A 23,238-nucleotide genomic window follows, 5' to 3' on the forward strand; every position below is an offset into this window, starting at 1 on the left:
CCTGGGATAACCATTCAGAGACACTTTGCAGTGTCCTGGAATATTTAGTACTTTTTGTTTCTTATGAACCTTTCCAGGATATGTTCTGGGACAATGGATGTTTGAATGATTGCACTATGCGCCAGGATAAAATGGTTTAACCTGGGACAAATGTAATCTATTTTGAGGCTTAGGACTCCAGCAGAGTGCATGAAGAGTGGTAGAGAAAATCTTGAGTGGTTGAAGTTAGGTTTTAACTTTTTATTTTAATTTCTTAAAAATAAAGTCCTACTGAGAGATTAATGCATTTAACATCCATATTAGTAAAGCACAAAGTATTGGGAAACGCTAAGGTATTTTGTCAGACATAGACACGCCCAGGAAGTAGTATTATTATATGTGCACATTAATGCACATTAGCCTGTGCATTAAGCATTGCTTAAAAACTGTGCTATTTAGTTAATGTGCATTAAGACAGGCTAATGCATTTTCCTAGTACCTCATAATGGAGGTACTGGATTTAATGCACACTAACTAGAGCACATTAATACACATGTAGATTGATGTGCCTCCTGATAAGTTGCATAGTATCAGCCCCCTGGATATGGGATGTGAATCTCTACCAAGGGAGTCCTAATTACAGTTGTGGGGTTGAGGAGTTGGTAGAAGAAAGGAAGGTGGGTGGAATGCTGCACCTGCTCTTGCAGCCTAATCCTCAGAATAATTGGGAACAGTGAAGAGAGGATTGGGAGTGGATGTAAGAACACTTCCAGCTGCACTGTTATGAAACATTTCACCATCAGAACTGAGGTGCTGGTGCATCCCAACAGCATGCATGTTAGAGAGCCCATTTCTAAAAGCTCTGGTTATAAGTGACTAATTTTTATCTCTTTTTTAATAATTGAAATATTAGATATTCTGCAAATATTAGTTATAAGCAGATTACTTCATAAATTTTAAACTGAAATATTTCTTTTTAATGGACATAATTTTAAATTAAACCAGAATATTTGTACCATGGAAGACGTGGTTAAAAATGTAGATCATTACTTAATTGCAGAAAACATACAGTATGGGAAAATGTTGATTTAATTGTACAGAGCGTAATACTTGAATAGATAGTTGGTAATGATATAGGGTACAGAGAACAGTGTTCTCTAACCTGTACCATTACCAACTGCCTATTCAAGTATTATTCAAATCCCTATTCACGTTCAAATCAGCTAATCTGGAAGTAGCTGATTTAGGCTCCAGTACTTTGGAGGGGGGCGGGTTGTTTGTTTGTTTTTAATACATCTTATGCAGATATCTGTAAATCCTATTTTAAATGGTCAAAATTTAAAAAAGTTTTTAAACTTAAAATAGTTATTTTTTCTTGTCTATTGCTATCTCTAACACCTTTCTTTAGTGTATGCAGGAAATGGGGAATACCAAGGCAAGAATACTCTATGAAGCTAATCTACCAGAAAACTTTCGAAGACCTCAGACGGATCAGTATCCTTTTTGTCAGTGTTTTCCACTAGAGAATATCTCGATGCAATGTGTGTTGCACAAATACATATAGATTTTTCTGATATCAACTTCCTTTTTTATTAAATTTGATACTTGTTTATTTTTATTTTGTAAATCCTGACTAAAGTTAATGAAGAATTGAAAACGTTTCACAAATTTTAACAAAATTATTTGAGGCATGGCAACCCTGTCTGAGAGTGAGAGGCTTAAGTTTATATCAGAAGACACCATTAAGTAGCTTGATTGTAGCCTATAAGTTCTTAAAAGGGGATAAGATTTCTGATAGCAAGGGCTCTTAGATCTTGTTATTCCTTTTGCCTTCATGCTGGAATACCTAGGAAACTGAAATAGACAAACTCAAATGGGAACTAATACACAAGTATTTAGTAGCGAGGATAAAAACCATTGGAATTCTTTCACTTGTTCTTAAATCAAGACTGAACAACTTTGTAAAATATACACTCTAATTCTTTGATCTCTTCTATGCAGGAGACTATCCTACACTTGATGCTCCTTATGATTTATCCTAGGCCTAAGATCTGTGAATAAAATAGAATCTTGTGCTAAATACTGCTTGTTCATCTCGTATGCATGGCTATCCAATACTGTGCAGGAAAAAGGGAGTGTTCATTTTCCATCTTCAAGTTGCAGCAAAGGGGTTTAGGTTGGATATTAGGAAAAACTTTCTCACTAGGAGGGTGGTGACACACTCAAACAAGTTACCTAGAGAGGTGGTGGAATCTCTATTCTTGGAGGTTTTTAAGGCCTAGCTTGACAAAACCCTGGCTGGAATGATCTAGTTGGGGCTGTTCCTGCTTTGAGCCGGGGGTTGAACTAAATGACCTCTTGAAGTCCCTTCTAACCCTAATTTTCTATGATTCTGATTCATGGTTTCATTTTTGCATCCCCCCCTCCCCCCCCCATCCAGTAATAAAGGGTAACCTCTTTCTATGCCGAAGGATCATAAGTATTGAGATTCTAGTTTTAAATGTAGTGGATCAGTACAGAAAATGGACTTTTGTAACAGGGCAAATTTGGAGGGGAAAGTGTATCATGTGATACATCCCCCTGCTAATACCACTGTGAGTCTTTTGGAACGGAACCTGACAGATCTTTCAATTCTAAACTGGATTCTGAATTTCAGGCTCAAAACTCCCATATGGTGAGATATACCTCTACCATAATATGTTACAGCTCTGAAAGCTGGTTAAGTCTACCAGTTGTTGCTCAGATGTACAGTGTGGGTCTAGAAAGCATGTCTAATAAAAGGTATCTGTACTGCAGTGGCAGAGTGATCATTCATGCTGCTCAGGAACCAAAAGCAGGTGAGAGGCTTACTTTGGTGATGTGACTAAGCACTCTGCCACCTTTAGTGAAGATGTACCTAAAGAGTCCTAGATCCAAAAGACCTCACTGCTGCTCTGCAATCATACAAAGGACGGGATTTTACCAAACATCTATATTGTATCCACAGCTCTGGTCATCCCAGTCAGCTGCCTTTCAGCTTGATCCAAGACTTTAATTCAGGTTGCAAGTAAGCAGGTATAAATCAGGAGTTCTGAGTTTTGACAGTGTGTCTACCTCTCCATTTCAGAGGTATTGCCATACTGCTAGGGCATTCTTGCTGGCCGTGATGCATTGCTCGTAAGTTACCAGTATTGGCCGTGAGTATGTGAATTACTATTGCAAAGGGATGTTGCAAGATCAATCTTAAAAGTTTGTAAGAACTGGAGATGCAGGTGCCTTCTTTTGCAGGTGGATAGATTGAGCAGCATGCTCCTGAAGTGCTGATGTTTTTGGCCCTGTTTTGAAGGTCCATCTCTGAGGAGCCAGTAGTGGCTTCTGAAATTTAGGTTGGTATAAATTTATTTTTTATGAGTTCTCCAGTCTTTGGGTTCTGACGCTTCAGCCCTGATCAGTCATCCTGCTTCTGCAGGAAAAGGTCTTTGCTACCAGGTAATAAGATCAAAAAAGTGTTTGTTGTTGGATTGGTTCATTTGAGTAGTTCTGAGATATTCCTCTTGCTTTTCTAAATACAGATCTTTTGAAGGGTCAGAACTGTTTTGGTAAAATGGATGACACATTTAAACAAAGAGCGAGATTTTCTGTAACTATTTCAGTAGGTTGTTTTTTTTTCTTCTTCTTTTGAACTAATTGTGCCTCTTCTTTAGGTCTAAAGACTAGGCAGCTGTTGTCCCACAGGCTACCAAAACCAGAATGAATGTGATTGTATTTAAACTTCACTGCAGTCATAGTATGGCTTGTCATTTTTAACGTAACAGTTTACAAAAATTCAAAAGCTAATATTAAGAATTTCACTTTTGCATTTTAAGTAGTTATAAACTAGATGTACCAGTGCAGAACAAAACTATATGTTAAACTTTCGTTATTAGGGTCATTGGTCTCCCCTGTGAGGCTGGAGCTTGCGACTCAATCTGCTACCGCAGGCCACAGATTTCCATCTCACCCCCCAGGAAAGTGTCATTCACCTGTTTCTCAATGCAGATGCATAGTCCCTGTAGCAAGGTAAGTGCAGACATGAATAGCGGGGAGGGCTGCAGAGGAGGATACTACAGAGGGCTGTAGGTTGCCAATACTTCTCTCAGGAGATGAAGACACCCAATACCCCACCGTCTACTGCTTTCCCTCTCTATCCCTCCAAGGGAGCACTTCACAGCCCACCCAAGGGTGAGCTGATAGGCAGTCCTGCGTGGACTCTGCCTCCTGGGTGGCACACACACAATCATAGAATCAAAGAACTGGAAGGTACTGGTAAGATCAAGTCCAGTCTCCTGCCATGGGCATGAAGTTATTGGGCTCAAACAAGGTGAACAAGGTACTTAATCCAGCCTCATCTTGAACACCTCCAAGGATGGTGACTGCACCACCTCTACTGGGAGTGTGTTCCAGATTCTGGTAATCCTTATGAAAATTTTTTTTTTCTTATGTCCAGCCTAAATTCTCTCTCTATTAGCTTGTGCCCATTGATCCTTGTCCTCCCTTGAGGTGCCTTTCTGAAGAGTTGCTCCCCTAGAACTTGATGCTCATCCTTAATGTACTTGTAGACAGTTTCAAGTCACCTCTGTCTTCGCTTACCTAGACTGAACAAGCCCATCTCCTGGATTCTCTCCTCATCGGGTCTATCCTCCAGGCCCCTAATCCATATGAGGGGCCTTTCTTTGTACCCTCTTGAATGTATCCACATCCTTCCTGAAGTGTGGTGCCCAGAACTGGACACCGTACTCTGTTTGTGGCCTGACCAATGCCAAATACAGAGGGAGAAGTACTTCCCTGGATCTACTGGCAACAGGTTGGCTGATGCACACCAGATTTCTGTTTGCCCTGCTGGCAACCTCATTGCACTGTTGTGGTATTTAACAGCTGGGGAACTTGGGACAAGGATGTTATCTCCAGCTTGCTTCCCATGCCTTTGGCTTCAAATCCAGCCATGTGCAGCCCAACTAAACTAGTGGGGCTCTGTCTATTGACAGCTTGCCGCCTTTGCAGGCAGGAGAGAAGACAGGCTTTAAGATATTGAAATAGCCTTTACCAGACAAACATATGGCAGGTATTAAGATTAGGTGCATGAAATGGGGTGCCCTCACAATTAAGATCCCTTTTGTTCTGTGCCAAGCTTGTTTTAACTTCTCCATAGCCTCTTGGGTCTATCTTAATAAAGGTTGTGAAGAACCCACAATTAACACCCATTATGTATTAGAAGTGACTTCCCAAAATAATACAATTTCCACAATTCTAAAGGGCATTTTGTACTCTTTATTTCAAAGTAAGCACCAGGATGGCGCACAGACACAGTGCTACAAAATGCTGGATTTTTGTACCAAACATGAAGTGTATTCTGGAAGCCATACCTGAACAGTAGTAGTTTTTGGCAGTGTATTACTCCTTCTGGATCTTCCAGATATTCCCCAAGACTAACAGAAATGTACCTCTTGTCTACAGGACTCTGAGAATTGAAGTCTGTAATGGAAAAGTTAGTCAACCTAAATATATGGGTACAGCCACAATCTATGCACTCTTTCCATACTTTAAAGAAATATCATCAACATGTACAGTTAGTATCTATATACTGATATTTCTGGCATAATGTAAAAATATTTGGCAGTGGGTTAAAAAAAAATTCAGAACTATTCATATAGCAAAATTATTAGACAATATCTGTTAATCAGTGTCTGGAAATGGCCATACAGATGCTAACAGCTAGGAATAAAATACATGAAAAGAGAGAACTTATTGTAGGTTACTTTTAAAAGGAAAATGTACTGGGTTTTCAAGATGTATTTTTACATAAACTTTGAACAGCTCAAAAATATTCTTCACATGAAGAAACAAACAGCCAAGTGAACTTTTTCATTCAGTGGTAATTAAACAGAAGGGAAAACATTTTCTCAAAGGAAGGCGAATAAATGAGAATTACTGCCAAGTACTTACTACCAACCTTTTTTGGAACTAAAATATGTAGAACTAATGTCAAACTCTAGAGTGACATGTATATAGGCACACCTCGGGTGCTAGAGAAGAAAGGAATCACCCAGGCCAGGAAGGGAAGCTTTACAGCTGAAGAACAAAAGTGACAGGGAACATAGTTTTATTCTCACTCCTACTTCTAGTTTGATCCAAAACAAGAACGTTTTGATGTGGTTATCTCCATTGTGAAACTGTGGCATGGTGGTCTAGGAGGCTTAATTTAAATTTAATAAAGCATTTTTCATAGCACCATAGAGAAGTTGGGCTGGAAGGGACCTCTAGAAGTTATCTAGTCCAACCTTTTGTTTAAGGCAAGATCCTCCCTATCTAAACCATCTTATACAAATCCATTGTCTAACTTCCAGCCAAACTGCAGAGTCAACCTAAACAAAACACAAGACATTACCTGTGGCAGATTGTGGTGTTAAGTAGGGGGACCACGGAGGCCAATGTCCTACTGATGCAAAGATTGTTAAACTGTACACAAGATCCAGGGAAGAGAAACATGCCCCCTGCTACAGAGAAAGGCAAAAAACCCCACAGTCCTTACCAATCTAACCATGGGGTAAAATTTCTTCCTGACCCCAAATATGCCAGTCTGTTTGACCCTGAGCAGAGGGCAAGACCTAGCCAGGAAGCTATGGGTTTAAGTCCCAGCAGGAGCACTCGCTCCAGGTTTCAGAGAGCAGTCCTTACATAGCCATACACTCTTTACCTGTGGCTGATGTGAATGAACAGAGGTACTTAGAACAAAGAGAGGTTATGTACGGAGAGCTAATCCTTGAAAATCTTTTCTTTGTACTACCTGCCCACCTCTCCTGCTGCTCCAAGATTCTTTGGTTAGGTAGAGGTAATGTGATGTGCTTGGGGAACTGAGGACGGACTCTTATGTAGAGAAGAGTGATGACAGCATCTTCCTGAGAGGACTTTCGTGTAACCCAACAGAGGTAATTTTTCAGGACAGTACTGTAGCTCAATACTCATTGTGTCCTGCAGTGTGAATGTACGTGGTTAACTCAAAAAAGGGTGGGGGGGTGAGGGGCAACAATTCTGTCCAAAGAATCACAAGATGGATTTTCAGTTGCTTAGTTAAATTCACCCATTAATTTTTTTTTTTAGTTGCTCCTACATGGATCTTGTAAGTTCTTGTGCTAGGTACCACTTAGAATACATTTAACTGTGATAAATTGATGGTGAAGTGGGCATGGTGCAATATGAAATGTATGGCAAAGTAACTCTGAGATTAGGTTAGTTCCAATTTTGCAGTTTAACAACAGTCAGAGTATTCAAGGACCAGTTTTGCATGAGGTAAAAATATTCACATCACTTCAACAGATTTTAATTAGATTATTATAAATCTGATGTCTGTCCTGTATTTGTTTTCTCCAGATCCATCTTGGGAGGAAAAACCCTCAGCATGCTTAGGCTCGGCAGTGCTACACTGGCTGGCACTACAGATGAAAGGGACTTGAGGGTCATGATTGACCACAAGATGAGCATGAGCCTTAGTTGCGATGCTGCAGCTAGTAAAGCGAGCAAAACACTGGCTTGCATCCATAGATGCTTCTCAAGCAAATCCCAGGACGTTGTTCTCCCGTTGTACTCGGCCTTGGTGAGGCTGCAGCTGGAGTACTGCGTCCAGTTTTGGGCTCCACAATTCAAAAAGGATGTGGGGAAGCTTGAGAGAGTCCAGAGAAGAGCCACGCACATGATCAGAGGTCAGGAAAACAGACGTTACGATGACAGGCTGAGAGCTATGGGACTCTTCACTCCTGAGCCTGTGCTTTTCCAGGCTGATCTGATGGCCACCTATAAGTTTATGTGGGGTGTCCACCAGGACCTGGGGGAACATTTATTCACCAGATCGCCCCAAGGGACAACAAGGTAGAACGGTTATAAACTCCTGCAAGAATTTCTTTACTGTCTGAGCCCCCAAGGTCTGGAATAGCTTGCCATCAGAGGTGGTTCAAACACCTACTTTGAGCACCTTCAAGAGAAAATTGGATGTTTATCTTGTTGGGATCTTATGACCCCAGCTGACTTCCTGCCCCTGGGGCAGGGGGCTGGACTCGATCTTTCGAGGTCCCTTCCAGCCCTAATGTCTATGAAATCTTATGTTTTTCTTCAGCTCTGTACTTGAACTTTAGTACTATATTTCCTTTTGTGTCCTTCTGGCTTTGTGTCAATATGTACACTAATTTTTTAAATCTTGCTTAATAGATTTATGATTTTAATAACCGCTGTTTTTTTCTGCATTGTCTGAGTTGATTGAATTTTTCTGCCTGGGAAATTTTCCGTTAATGTTTATATAGTTCAGCTGTATATTTTTCTTGAAATGTTTGCTTTGTATGACAAACAATTGATTTTTTTTCCTTTTTCTGATTAAATTTTAATATATGGTATAAATTGGAGAATGCCAAGAAATCAGAAATCTTTAGCTGAACCAGTTTCAATTCTTGTTCACTGGAGATTGTGGGGCTTGATTCTTCCCAAGATCTTTTTAACAGAAAAGTGTTTTGACAATTTCACTAAAAAACTAAAAATAGTCTTGTAAGAGCTAATACTGTAAGTGTTTAGTGTGTGAACACAACTTATGACTGATCATAAATACAAAGTGAAAATGTGATAGCTATTTTTCAGTGTTATGCTAAGACAGTATATCTATTCTTCATGATTTGTGTGAAATATCGCCTGAAACATCTTGCACTAAGTGAATTAAGGTGCTTTTAAAGTTTGAAAATGTGCATGTTTATGTTCCAAATAATTAGAAACTATGACTGAACTTTGCTGTTAATATGTTCATGGAGACCCTCTTTACATGCTAGAGGCATCGCACAATTAACTGGTTAATTGTGCAGTTACCTTGAGACCAGTTACATCTGCAAAGTAGTTATCACATGATAAAAAGCTCCAATCAGTTATGAAGTTAGACCTTGAAAATGTGTACTAAGTTCATGGCTGATTGTTATGAAGTTTTAATGTGCATGTATAGCAAGCAGGGTCTCCCCTGCAGCTAAGGGTCCCATCAGTTGACAGGGCTCCTAGCCACAAGGGTGCACTATCCCCAGCGTGAAACCCACAGGCCTTGGGCATTGCGGCAGTTGCCACCTCCAAGGCTCAGGGGTGTGTAAAACCGCTGGGCCCACCTGGGCAGCCAGGACTGAGTCCTGCACCTGACAGGGCTCTTGAGGTTGTTCACAGCCTCCACAGCAGGGAGCCCCCTCAGCAAATGGAACTCCCAGCTGTGGGGTCCTGCTTCTTGCCAATGCAAGTGGGCCTCAAGGTTGGTCTCTCCCTGTGCCTTCAATAAAGCACAACTGGATCCAATGTGCAGTGTGGCATGGCAAGAGGTGCAATTATGTGCATCATGAATTAGATTTAATGGTGCCTGTACCTGCATGTGTAGAGGGGGCTGGAAAGTAATTGAGCATTCATGTGAATAGCAAAAACAATTTGAAGTTGGGGTTCAATTTTTCTTTTCTTGAGATAAAATTGGGAAAAATAAAACGAATGTTGGAGAATTCTATTCTTTGAACATTATTATTCCATAGTTTCAGTATTCTTAACCTATTTATGTATTGATTTAGTTTGTTTTCTATTTAACTTGCTGTTTTTCCTTAATGTACTTGTTACCAGAGCTGTAGAATTTTTCATCAGGGATAAATATGAAAAGAAGAAATACTATGACAAAAATGCAATCAATACCTTCAATGTAAGTAAACAATTTTTCTAATAATTTAGATAGGTTGCAAGATAAACCCATAGAATACTAAGTTAAAACTTAAAATTTTCCTAGTTTAAGTGCTTGTTATCACAAGTGGTATCACATATTTATTAAATAATGAAGTAGGCAATCTCTTGCTCCAGAGCCAAATGCATCTGATATTCGTTATCTGGAAGTGAATTGCTTGGAGGAATTTAAGTGGTTATTGAATATTGTTGCTATGGTAACTTCATTATTTAAATTAAATTTTGACATATAAACTCAACAAGAATTTTAATCTTATATTTTTAAAAATAGTTGAAATGACAGGAACCCAGAACATACGCTGTGAAGAGTATCTGAATTTTTCATGGTGGCTTGATGAAAAATAAATCAATACAGAGAACATTTTCATGTCTCCAATTTTAGCAGTTTCTTCCACATACTTTTTCATCTTTCCCCTTTTTTAGGAAATCTAAATCACTTTGGGATCAGTCTTTGCCATATTCTTACTCCTCGTGTTAATTTCTAAAAAATCTGTTATACTAAAGTAGTGGTTATCTACAGGTTAGCTTTTTAGTTGTAACAGAAAATATATACGTCGAGGTAAGCCTGTCACGCTTTTAATTTGATGGCAAATCTGCTGCAGTGCAAACACGTTACTAGTACTCATGGGAGACCTAAAAATTACAAGTCAAGGTGTAGGTCTCACCAAATGTACCTGTAGCCTAGGGGGAAAATAGAGAGGGGAACAAGGTTTGAAATTTTAACCTCTTATGAATTCCAATGGGAAGATAGCAGACAGCTGTTGAACACTGAGCTTATGTGCAGTTGTTTCTGGTATTGAACTTGGGTATCTAGAGTGACACATGCCAACCTTATCTACTGCCCTGCCCTGACTTTGAATGTAGTATAATTAGATTTGATTACACTATTTTGAGCTACAGTGCATCCCTAGTTATCCAAATCCCTATGGAAAGCACCCACCAAAAGCCTTTTGACTAAAGGTAAAATACAGCATCATATGAAGAGGTGTTTATGCCAATACAGAATGTCATGTAGAGCAAGGCTGTCCAGCATCTGAGTGACCACACTGTCCCCCTCTGCTGTACTGTGCCTAATGCACCACTTGGGCCTCCCTCCACCCTGCAGCACCATGCCTGTTCCATACTACATGCCCCTCATCCTGCAATTCACTGTATCAGCCTTACTGCACATCAAGGCATCCCTCACCATTCTGCCTTGTGAACTACACTGTGCCATCTCACCCTTAGGGGCAGGTGCAGAAGCAGGAGGAGAGAGAAAGTGGGTCTAAAGACCCTGGCTATAGCAGCAGGCAAAGTGCTGCAAAGGACTGGTGTTCAGAGCCTGGGGGTGCAGGTTAACCCTGCAAGGGCCAGAAGCAGCCCACAGGTCAGGTTCTTAAGGACATGGTCAAGCATCTAGTGCACAGGGGCATTGGTGACTTCTGGTTGCTGCCACGATCATAGTTATAATTGCATGGCTTCTGGAAGCTGGTGCTTTTTTATTGGCCTCCTAATTCAGTGCCTGATGTGGTGCGAGGGTGCCCAGTGGCAGTAAATTACTAGCATTACCATGGGCAGATTGTTGGCTGGCTTTCGTGTAGACTACTACCAGCCTCAGTGCATATGTTAAATTCAGTAAAATCTAAGAGAACAGGTTGCTGTACAACACAAACACTTACAGGTTAGCAAAAGAAAACTGCCATTTGGATAATCAAGGTATGGATAACAGGATGTGCTGTACTGAAAGAACAATCCTCCTAGAGCCAAGGATTCAGATTGCAAGTATTTTACAAACTAGTAAAATAGTTATGCAACTTTCTGTGAAAATGTACATCATGTTATCCTCTTGTTCATGGTTTGGGAACCTCTGGCTTGTGTGGTAGATCTAGCCTGTGGAACCACTGAATTTGGGCTGGAGCTTGAAGGCTTTGATCCTGTTACAGCAGGGCAGTGGAGTACTTAACACGCGGCTACAGCACGGGCTTCGTTGGTGCTGTGACTGGGCAGTGAGGAGTAGCAGCTACCTGTGACAGCACAATGTAGATTCTTACTTGTATCAGCTGCAAAACTTGAGGAGTGGGATGATGGTGGCAGGATTGTTTGCTGAGTTCTCCAAATTTCCCTCCAGCCCATACCCCATATTTATAGATGTCTGGTTTTAATATTCTAATTAATGGGTTTTATATAAATCTGAAACTTCTGGAACTGTACTGAACCAGTTGTTTTTTTGGGGGTGGGGCTTGTTTTGGTGTTTTTGTGGACATGAAAGGTGTCAGTTAGGATTGATGTTTCTGTGGAAACCACTTCTGGAAGGAAGGTTTTCTTATCTCTTTCCTTCACCATGATGGGATTGCTTGCCATTCTCCTGTCTTTTCTTCCCCCCCAAATTTATGGTCTTCTGTAAACAAAGCTATATTTTATATATATTTTTTATTTATTTATGAATCTTAACAAAAATGTCTATTTATAGTAAAACAGCATTTAATACATTTGGTTACATCAATTACTAGAAGTTAAAACTATGATATAGTATATTTAGGTTATTTAATTGTTTGCTACAAAGGACCAACTTACAGGATCATTGTGAATTCTAATTTATTAGATGGGATGTGACGTTGCCAATAAAACCATAAATGCAAACTTTGAGTTATGAGGGGTACTGGCCACCTTGACACACACTCGCACACTGCTGCAGTAGTAGTGTAGCTCTGATGTTGGTTTATACCTACCTGGGGCGCTGGAGTCTGCTGTTGATGGTCAGCTTCCTCCAGGAGGGGGTTGCCTGCTTGTCCTTCTGTCTCGGTAGGTCGGGTACTGGATGAGGGGGTGCCACTGAGGGTCACGCTTCACTGCCTTTTATCCCTTTCTGGCAGACTTGTGTGATCTCCCAGCATCATCTTGGTTGTCCGTTCTGGAGGTTGCTGTCCCACATGGGTCTTTAGTGTATGACAGCTGTCAGTCACAGTCCTGGGGTTCTGCCCAATGGTGCAGTTTTGGGAGTCCATCCTTGACTTGTTGATTTATTGTCATGGGTTACAGGAATAGTCAATAGGGTGGGTGCTTAGTTCCAGGAATCAGTCTTCAGCGTTGATTAGCCGAAAATGGCGTGTAGAGTTGAGTTTTGTAATGGTAAGTTCCACTGGCTAGATTATTGTCAATTAATAGTCAGAGGCTCTTGCTTTGCCTTTTAATTATCTACTGATTGATACATACTTGCATTCAGTCAGGTGGACCAGCCCAATGCAGCAATACAATTCCAGTGATTACAATTCCAAAGTATTCTTATAATAATAGTTCTACAAGGTATGACTTTTAACTTTTAACAAATGTATTTTTTTTTTTTTTAAAGTAAAGGAAGGTATGAAATACAGAATGCCAGGGTAAATATGAGGTGGATGAAATATAAAAAGAAATATACTTTAATCAATAAATGTAAATGTGAGGTAGTGAGGATCAAACACTGGGGACAGTAAGTGAGTTAGGTTAGATGCAGTAGACTGATTTAGCATAAACTTTAGACAGATATGGGAAGTTTTCTTTGGGAAATAGGTTTGATTCATAGATGTTAGGGTCGGAAGGGATCAATAGATCCCAATAGATCATTGAGTCTGACCCCCTGCATAAGCAGGAAAGAGTGCTGGGTCTAGATGACCCCAGCTAGATACTCATCTAACCTCCTCTTGAAGACCCCCAGGGTAGGGGAGAGCACCACCTCGCTTGGGAGCCCGTTCCAGACCTTGGCCACTCGAACTGTGAAGAAGTTCTTCCTAATGTCCAATCTAAATCTGCTCTCTGCTAGCTTGTGGCCATTGTTTCTTGTAACCCCCGGGGGCGCCTTGGTGAATAAATACTCACCAACTCCCTTCTGTGCCCCCGTGATGAACTTATAGGCAGCCACAAGGTCGCCTCTCAACCTTCTCTTGCGGAGGCTGAAAAGGTCCAGTTTCTCTAGTCTCTCCTCGTAGGGCTTGGTCTTCAGGCCCTTGACCATACGAGTTGCCCTTCTCTGGACCCTCTCCAGGTTATCCGCATCCTTCTTGAAGTGTGGCACCCAGAATTGCACGCAGTACTCCAACTGCGGTGTGACCAGCGCCCGATAGAGGGGAAGTATCACCTCCTTGGACCTATTCGTCATGCATCTGCTGATGCACAATAAAGTGCCATTGGCTTTTTTGATGGCTTCGTCACGCTGCCGGCTCATGTTCATCTTGGAGTCCACTAGGACTCCAAGATCCCTTTCCACCTCTGTGCCACCCAGCAGGTCATTCCCTAGGCTGTAGGTGTGCAGGACATTTTTCCTCCCTAGGTGCAGCACTTTGCATTTCTCCTTGTTGAACTGCATCCTGTTGTTTTCTGCCCACTTGTCCAACCTATCCAGGTCTGCCTGCAGCTGTTCCCTGCCCTCCGGCGTGTCCACTTCTCCCCATAGCTTTGTGTCATCTGCAAACTTGGACAGAGTACATTTGACTCCCTCGTCCAAGTCACTGATGAAGACATTAAAGAGTATCGGTCCAAGGACCGAGCCCTGCGGGACCCCACTGCCCACACCCTTCCAGGTCGAGACCGACCCATCCACCATGACTCTCTGGGTGCGGCCCTCTAGCCAGTTCGCCACCCACCGGACTGTGTAGTCATCCAAGTCACAGCCTCTTAACATGTTCACCAGTATGGGGTGGGATACCATATCGAAGGCCTTCCTGAAGTCTAAGTATACGACATCCACCCCTCCTCCTGTGTCCAGGTGTTTCGTAACCTGGTCATAGAAAGAGATTAGATTGGTCAGGCACGATCTGCCCGCCACAAACCTGTGCTGGTTTCCCCTCAGCATAATTTGCCCTGCTGGGCTCTCACTAATGTGAGCCTTGATAATTTTTTCAAAGACTTTGCCAAGGAGGACTTTTACTCAAAGGGGGAATGTGTTTACCAGGATATATTTACAGTCATGTTTTCAATACACCTTGGCTTGTCTGGGTTCTCACAGGCTTTGCTTTGAAATGGATATTTTAGTTCTTTTGTTTTCTGTAGTGACTTAGCTCAATTGATATGTAGATGTAGTTTGTAGCTTTCTCCTACAGAAAGCCACTTCAGCTTTCTGGTTTGCTCTGAGCCTTGCCACCCCCATGCAATGAGTGTGCTAGGTCTAGGTCTCTACTAGTACTCAGAAGGAAAAAGAAATGTACAAAATGGGGGGTGTGCAGGCAAGAAGGGGCTGCTTGTTACATAATTTATGATCTTTCCTTATGATGTCTTCTTTTAGGCTCTGTTTGCTTAATATATCTCACTACTGACCCAGCTAGTTGTCACATTTCATAGGTTCACTTTATATTCACTCAACAAGCTTTGGGCCTCCTGCTTACGTACACTTTTGCAGCTTAGCTTTGGTCACTTGTAAATGGCCAAGGCTGGCAATACCTCAGTGTTAATGACAGATAAGCTCCCAATGCATGGAATGTATTAACAGTACAGCTGTAGCATATAAAATAATTTGAGGCTACTGTACAGGTGTTTGAAGGTGGAGCATGTACTGCTTTTTAGGGGCCTGTTAGAGATGGAAAGCTGTATGAAGGTTTAGATGTACTGATGGTGTTTTAATCAATATGATGAAGTAAAAAACTTGCACAAATGTATGCTTTCCACCTTAACTTTTATTGGTTTGGGGTAGATTTGAGTATATTCTTCAACAATAGGGATTGGAGTTTGCCTGCCAATTTTACAAATGTAGGCTAAAGTTGATTCCAGCTTTAAGGATGGATTTCAACATTATGGAGAGGCCCAAATACCATATTTTCTCATATGTTACATACCCCAGAATATCATATGCACATTGTTTCTGAAAGGCAAAATGAAGATTTTTTTTTTTCCCCTTAGAGTTATAGCAGCATGGAGCAGGGATAGAGCCTAATTTTCAGTTGACTTGCTCTCCTTTTTCTGCTTTAATTAAAGCTGAAACCATTTGTTACTGATCTATCTTTGGCAACTGCTAGGGAGACAAATGTGCTTTTGAAATGAGTCTCTCCAAAGCTGTGCAAGAAGAAGAGAGGGACCAGTAGCAACTACCAGAGAGGAAACTTGCCCTAAAAAATGTTAGCTTGATTAGTGTAATATCAAGATGGTTAAAAAAAGAGAGAAGATTGTTAACATCTCCTGGAGTAAAGACCAATGAGTTAAGTCAATTGACTCCCTCAGCTGACTGAATAGTAATACAACAGCTCCTTCTCTGTGGAGCAGGAATCAAAGCAGGGGGCATCCCAGTAGACTATCAGCTTCCCTGCTTCATCCACACAGTTTAATTTTGGGGGTGCCGATTTCTGCGGAGGGGGAGGTGCGTGGTGTATGAGAGAGAAATATGGCCTCTTCTGTAGTTAAGATGCATATGGCTGTTTCCTTTTTAGCATGATTTTTGTCAAATCCCTCTGAGTTGAAAACAATTAGATTTGCAAGATCTTTGAGAGAGAGACCCTGTGTTTAGCCACATACAGCAGTGGCCAATAGCTCTTAACAAGTGGCTGGCTGGAACAACCTGAATGTACTTTGACATGGGTGGAGTTGCTTCAGTGGTGGGAGGCTTTGCTTGTGCCCACCATAGGGCCAGGTGGCTGAGAGTTATGCTCGCTCTACAGCTGCTTCCCTGACTTCAGTATAGGCACAGCTTTCTGCTGATAGGGATGTGTGCTGGGACCTAGTGACTGGAAGCTGTGGCCTCATTACATCCACTTGTGCCACAGCTGGGAAGCAGGGGTTAACTCCCCATCGGCCAGAAGCTATGCCTGCATGACACTGCCGCCAGGGAACAGGGGCTGGGGGAGGTGGCATTGGCATGGGTACAGATTCCAGCTGCTGCCTGGCCCTGCCATGGGCACACGAACGGGCAGAGGCCATTGGCACTGGTGGCTGGATCCATTGGTTTTATTGGATGGATTTGGCGCACAAGGTGTATGTTTGTGCACATCAGGGTGAGAATTACCTTGAAATTTCATTGGTTTAAAGGGAGATATTTTTAAAGGGGGATTATATTTCTGGAATACATAAGACAGGCTGGGCAGAATGATGGGGAGATGAGTTACCTGCAGCTTGTAGTTCTTGGCTTCTGACCCAACTTATTTTTATTTTATTGGCTCACTCAAACAATCTTGCTTAACAAATTCCACTCTGGTTTAATGAGTTTCTTGAGGTATTGGGGTAGTATCTTTTGCTAGAGTTGTAGGAGTTAGATGATAACTTGGTTAAGAGCAGTTTGTGTTGTGTTCATTGTATTGTAAAATGTTCATTAAAAGCGAATAGAATTATAGTGTGCATCAGTAAAGAAACCAGATGTAGCACTGTTGGAGAGCAGGACAGATTTAAAAAAAATAATTCCAGCAATCTCACTATTAAATGGCTTGCTATAGCTTCTTTTGAATTGCAGCTATTAAACATTAGACTAACAGAAGCCTGGATCTTTGTGCTCTAGGAGATTTGTACTCCATGGTTGGTGCCAAGCTGACCAAAAGCTGGCTTTCCTCATTACTTTGGGGGGTTACTTGGACCCTGTAATTCCTTAATGCAGACTGCTCCCTCTCCCTATCCTTGTAGTCAGAGTGGTGGTTGTGATTGGGGCGTCGGTTATGCCCATGAACTTGCAGCCATTTAGAACATTCTAAAGCAGGGGTGGGGAAAGTGGTGGATATGGCTGGTGGCTGGACTACATTTCCCAGCAGCCCCGGTTCCCAGCCAGTGTCCATGGAGACCCTGGGATGGTGATGGCACAGGGCCGCAGAACTGGGGCTCTGCCCTGGCCTGGCTCAGCCCAGCCCTACCTCACACTGCACTGTCACACCTCTGCACTCTTGGGATCTCCACGGAGACTGGCCAAGAGCAGCATGGCAGGGCACACTGTCAGGTGGGGAGCTGGTCCATGGCTGGGATCTTGCGGTGAGGTAATCTGCTGCCTGCCTGCACGCACCTGCCCGAGGAACCCGCGTTCATCACCATATCATGCGGGCAGCCGACTGGCTCTGCTCTGGCTTCAGCCCACACTGTCACTGCCACAAGATCCTGGCCCCAGCCCTGGAGCAGATCACCACCCGGATGCGTGCTCAGCCCGTGCTGCTCCTGGCCAGTCTCCACGGAAACAGTGCGGGGTTGGGTTGGGCCAGGACAGCCCCAGTTCTGCAGCCCGCACTCCATGTCTCCATGGAGACCGGCCAGGTGCCAGGGCTGCTAGGAAATGAAGTCTGCCCTGGGCCCAGTCTGGCTCACAGGCCAGACTTTGCCCGCCCCTGTCTAAAGGCTGCTCTGTTTTGTACCAGGGACCATCTTGATGCAGAGCAGCCAGGCTCAGCAGCGCTCAGCCACAAGCGATCAAGTGTGTCATGAAAGGATGTTCTTTTGACCTAAGTGGGATTTCCACATTTCCCGAATCAGTCAAATAGTGCAAGAGAGATTGTCAGAGAATGCAGTTTTCCCTCCTTGATTACATGTTGATTTTAAAAAATGCTTTATTGTGAGTAAAAGTAATCGAGAGTAACTTTTGCCATGGGGGTCGGAGAACTAGACTAAAGCAGTTTAAATGAATATTGATGGATTTCCTGGGTTTTTTTTTCCAATTTCATCATTTAATAGATTATCTATTATGTTCCAGCTGAAGTCCAAAAGGCTGCTTTCCAAAATTACTTGACAGCTGGATCCAGTTGAGCATGTGGTTACCACTTCTTGTTTTTTGTTTTTACCCAGAAAAGAAAATAGCTACTTTTTAAAAATTAAAACCTGTGCCTTAATGTTACCCAAAGTAGTCATGCTCAATTTTGTCTGGAAGTGTTATTAATGTTTGTGAGTTATTTATTTTAATAGAGACCAACTTCATTTTATTTGACTTTGCATTTAAATTCCAATTTCAAGCATTACATTTTGTAAATCACTTAAGTTAATGGCAGTTATAAGTAAGGTTTAGAACCATAACCTAATTATATGTGAAAATGGCGTTCTTAGTATGTAAATTATTTTTTTTTCTTATGGACTAGAATAAAATCATAGTTTTCATATTGTGATTGAATAAAACTGTTCTTATAGTAGTGATCATTAAATTATGGAACTCCTAAAAATGTATTAAAGTTTAAGTAGTTTAAGAGTGATGTTGTAGCCATGATGGTCCAGAATTATGCAAGTGGCAAGGATTTCTTAGGATGGTATCTTTTAATTGGATCAGCTGTGTAGTTAGGATAGTTAGACAAGCTTTTGAATGCAAGACATTCTTTGTCATGTCCCTGACGAATTTCTGGACCATTCCTAAGATCTGATGAATTATGTTTTTCATTCAACAGCTTGTCTAACTCTATCCTAACTACAGTTGTTCCAATAAAAGGTATCACCCTAAGAAATCCTTGACTCCTGTAAGTTTATTAACAACATCCTATTGTTACAAGTACTGCACATCAGTCACATTTCACTTGTCCTTGTTGCCAATTTCGTAGGTTTCCTTTGGGTACTTTACTTTTGGTCTCATATGTGTAGATACTCATAACCTAGGTATATTGGCTTAAGTTTGGAACAAGATGGGAACTGGTGCAAAACTCAGACAAACAGCAAGCTAGAAACAAAAAAGTTTATAAACTGGAAGTCAGACTATGTAAAGAGTACTTGGTGGTGGGTAGTCTGGCCTAGTGGTTAGATTGCCAGAGGAGGGTCAGACCAGGGCAGTCTAAAACACTGGCCTAATCCAGGGTCATCCGCAAGAGAAGGCTGATAGGTGATCTTATGGCTGCCTACAAATTCATTAGGGGGGACGCAGCAAATGATTGGAAATGCTCTGTTCACCAGGGTGCCTCTTAAGGTGACAAGGAGCAATGGTCACCAACTGACAGAGGGCAGATTTAAGCTAGATATCAGGAAAAACTTCTTCATGGTAAGGGTGACCAAAATTTGGAATGGATTTCCAAGGGAGGTGGTGCTCCCCCTACCTTGGGGGTCTTTAAGAGAAGGCTGGATAGGCATCTGGATCAGGTCATGTGACCCCAACACTTCCCTGCCTGGGGCAGGAGGTCGGACTCAATCTGTTGAGGTCCCTTCTGACCCTAGCTTCTGTGAATCTGTCAGGAATCAAATACCAAGTTTCCAGATTTAGAGGACATCCAGAGCAAGGTCCAAATAACAAATTGAGTCAAAGTTGAGTAGGCAGAAGCAAAATTGCCAAATACCAGGAAAAATCCAGAAGCCAGAGTCTCGGAATAGAGCGAGTAGGGTCAGGAAACCAGAAAGTACAAGGACGTGCTGGGGCAAACGTAGCAGGAACCGCTGGCTGGCCTTTACCCATTCAGTTGTGGCAACAGACTTGACTGGTCTTCTAGCAGCAAATGGGGGCGAGGGGATGGGGCAGTGGTGGTGAGAAGAGTGGCCAGCTACAGTTACAAGTGGGTTAGGGCTGCCACTCAAAACCCCAGGCAGGTATGGTCCACTAAGCAGTTAGCCCAGGCTGGGTTGCCTGTTGGGACCCCAGACAGACTAGTAAAGTAATGAATTTTTTAGTTTTGTATAAGGGGGTAAGACAAATTTGTCTTTATTGATACCAGTTTTAGTGGTCTGTAAGCTGTATCTGGCCCATGTTTTGGACTTTGCCCTGGTTGCTGACCATCCTCTAGTGGGCTACCCACATGGCCAGACCACCCATGACCCAGTCCCTTTGCATAGCTTGACTTCTGATTTTATAAAACTTTGTTTCTAGTACATTGTTAAATTGCCAACAGATATTTAAGAAGCAAGCGCGGCTTAAGTTTCTGAGACTTGAAGAATGGCACCTGAAAAAGTCCACTTTCTCCCAACTATATGCTTGGTCCCATAAAAAAAAATGCTGCCAAAATAAACCCCTTGCTTCTCCTGTATTTCCTGGATCATCACAGCTACAGCAAGACTACAGTCCTACTACAATATATTAAGGATTCATTTTTAATCTAAGAAGTTCACATTTTTTATTTTTAATTTTGTAAATTTGAAATTTCTTTCCCAATTGATTTTTTTATCTTGAATAACATCCCAAACACATCCTCTTCTAAATTCTAACATCTGTAAAATGCTGAAAATTTTTAGTTGGGTATATTGCACAAGTTACCTTCTTTCTTATAAATAGGAATAGCAAATGTCATCTTGTAGGATATGGTTCAGTTATGTTTGATGGACAGTACTTGTAAGTACCATGAAACTAGATGTGGGGCCCACTAGCTTCAGACCAGTTTATTTAGGTTTGTATGAGAAGGCTGTCAATACGTTATAAAAGATGTCTTGAAAATCCCTAATATTTAGGTTACATCATCATAGCCACATGGAATTCTAGCAAAAAAAAAAAGATTGTTGTGTTGTTTAAATGAAAGCATAACAGTCTTGGAATACCTCTAACTTAGCAAAGAGTTAGATCAATTTATATAATATTAGATATGTAAAAGAAGTTAAGTGCCTAGCTTCTGTGCTTAGATAGGAGAGCACACAAAACACCAGCAAACTTTTCCCATGCCTGAAGAAGGATGCGTGTGCTGAAAAAAAACCAAACAAAAAACTTTTTTTTTCCAGCTATTTAATTGGTCTAATAAAAGATATCACATCTACCCAAGGAACCTAGTCTGCCTATGTCCTTAGACCAACACGGCTACAGCCAACAACCATAACTTCTATGATTTAAACACTTAGGCTTTTATAACCTATTTGTAGATTTGTTCCCTGTCTTCTCAGAAGGTTAGTGTTTAATGTTTGTTCTATTTTAAATTGTTCTATCCTGTCCTGTGAAATCAGAGGAGAGATGCATTATCAGGAGTAGGTAACAGAAGGAAAATGCAGAAGAATGCATAGCTATGTTAATGGAAGATCAAGATGATTAAAAGGGAAGAGAGTCATGAACATGTGCAGGGTGAAAAGATTAACATGAATCGGGTAGATGAGCCATGAAGTCAGTGTTTGTGTTCAGACCGTGGTTCTTAATGTCCAGCTGGCTTTATGATTTTTCGTTTGTAGGCTCACCTTTTGAAGGTATATTGTAACTCTCCCTTGAACATAAGGATAGTGAGGCCAGAAGCTGTGTGGTTGTTCTGTGAAAAGTGTTCTCCTACACAGTGGTATTTCTCTGTCCCTTTGGCTTTTCCTGTTTGTTCTGGTGCATAGATTTTGTCTGGTTGAACCCATGTGGCTTCCGAGAGACCATTTGGTGAGACTTATACCACAGTCTGGGATACAGAAGTATAGGATCTGTGGATTGTAGTGGCTGTTGATTATTGTAGCACTGGAGACGAGTTGACACTTTTTTGTTGGCATTTATTGCCTGTGACTACTTCCCATCAAATGTTCGTTGATCAGTGTGCAGTTTACTTCACTAGAAAGGTGTTAATGCCCCTCTCTCCTTTTTATTAGTTTTGATATTCCACTAATTTAGCTATCCTGTTCTCAGGTCTGAGAGATGAGGAAGGGTACTTCATACCAGGAAGCTTGTTTTATATCCCTCCCAGCTATACATTTGGTCCAGTAAAAGGTATCACTTTGCATCTCTCACTTTGTGGACTAGCATAGCTACATGATTCTGTGGTACTTAAAAGGTAGTGCCATTACAGAGAGAGGCTTATGAAACATCCAAAGCTTTCCTGTGGAACTTCGGTAAGAAACCTGAAGTCTTCCTTGTAATACTACAACCTTGCAGGTAAATTGCACTGCATGTAATGTATAATCGGTAAATTCAGTTTCTGTTTGCTAAAGATGAGTTTTTGTTCTTTACAGCTGTTGTATTACTAAGCTAGAAAGAAGTAAAAAAAAAAAAAAAAAAAAAAAAAAAAAAAAAAAAAAAGCTATAAAACAGCTATAAAATAAGTAAGTGTTTCTCACTGATAGTTGAAACACTGATCTAGAGAGCTGTGGCAGTGTGAAGTAATTAAATCAATGCTACAAAACAGGCTCATTTACATGGTCAGATCAACACAAAGTTCCTTAAATTAGATATCTAAATATTGTAAAAAGGCTAATAACACACACGATAATGAAAATTGTTTGATTACTCTATATATACGAAGCATCTCAGGGATGGTCCAGAAATGTCAGGGACCAGGACAAAGAATGTCTTGCATTCAAAAGTTTATCCAACTGTCCTAGCTACACAGTCGATCCGATAGAAAGATCTCACCCTAAGAAATCCTTGCTGCTTGCATAATTTCTGGACCATCATGGCTACAACATCACTCTTACACTACTTAAACATTAACACATTCTTAGGAGCTCAACAATTTAATGATCACTAATAACTACTATAAAACCAGTTTTATTCAATCACCATATGAAAGAGAAGTTGCACACTAAGAATGCAATTTTCACATATAATTAGGTTTTAGTTCTAAACCTTATCTTTAAGTCTTATTAACTTAAAGTGTTCTACGAAATGTAATGGTAAATAAAACGGGTATAAAAATGAAAGTAGTTCAATTTACTCGCGTGGGCGCACTCACTTGCTCAAGAGAACGAGCAAGTAATTGAACCATTTTCCATTATCATACATGTTTTGTGTGTGTATGCAATAGAATTTTTTAACAGAAC

At 41.3% G+C, this 23,238-nt stretch overlaps 1 protein-coding gene across 4 annotated transcripts in view; it reads left to right on the plus strand.

Annotated features, from left to right (window-relative positions):
- SMAP1 (small ArfGAP 1) overlaps positions 1-23,238 on the plus strand; it is a 277,699-nt gene that overhangs the window by 49,244 nt on the left and 205,217 nt on the right. For all 4 annotated transcript variants that reach the window (XM_059730922.1, XM_059730926.1, XM_014594456.3 and 1 more), the window contains exons 3-4: positions 1,388-1,473; positions 9,613-9,688. In XM_059730922.1, the coding sequence (XP_059586905.1) occupies positions 1,388-1,473; positions 9,613-9,688 (162 nt within the window). The remainder of the gene's footprint in view (positions 1-1,387; positions 1,474-9,612; positions 9,689-23,238) is intronic.

This window comes from Alligator mississippiensis, chromosome 1, assembly GCF_030867095.1.
Source record: "Alligator mississippiensis isolate rAllMis1 chromosome 1, rAllMis1, whole genome shotgun sequence".
In the NCBI taxonomy this organism is placed as follows: domain Eukaryota; kingdom Metazoa; phylum Chordata; order Crocodylia; family Alligatoridae; genus Alligator; species Alligator mississippiensis.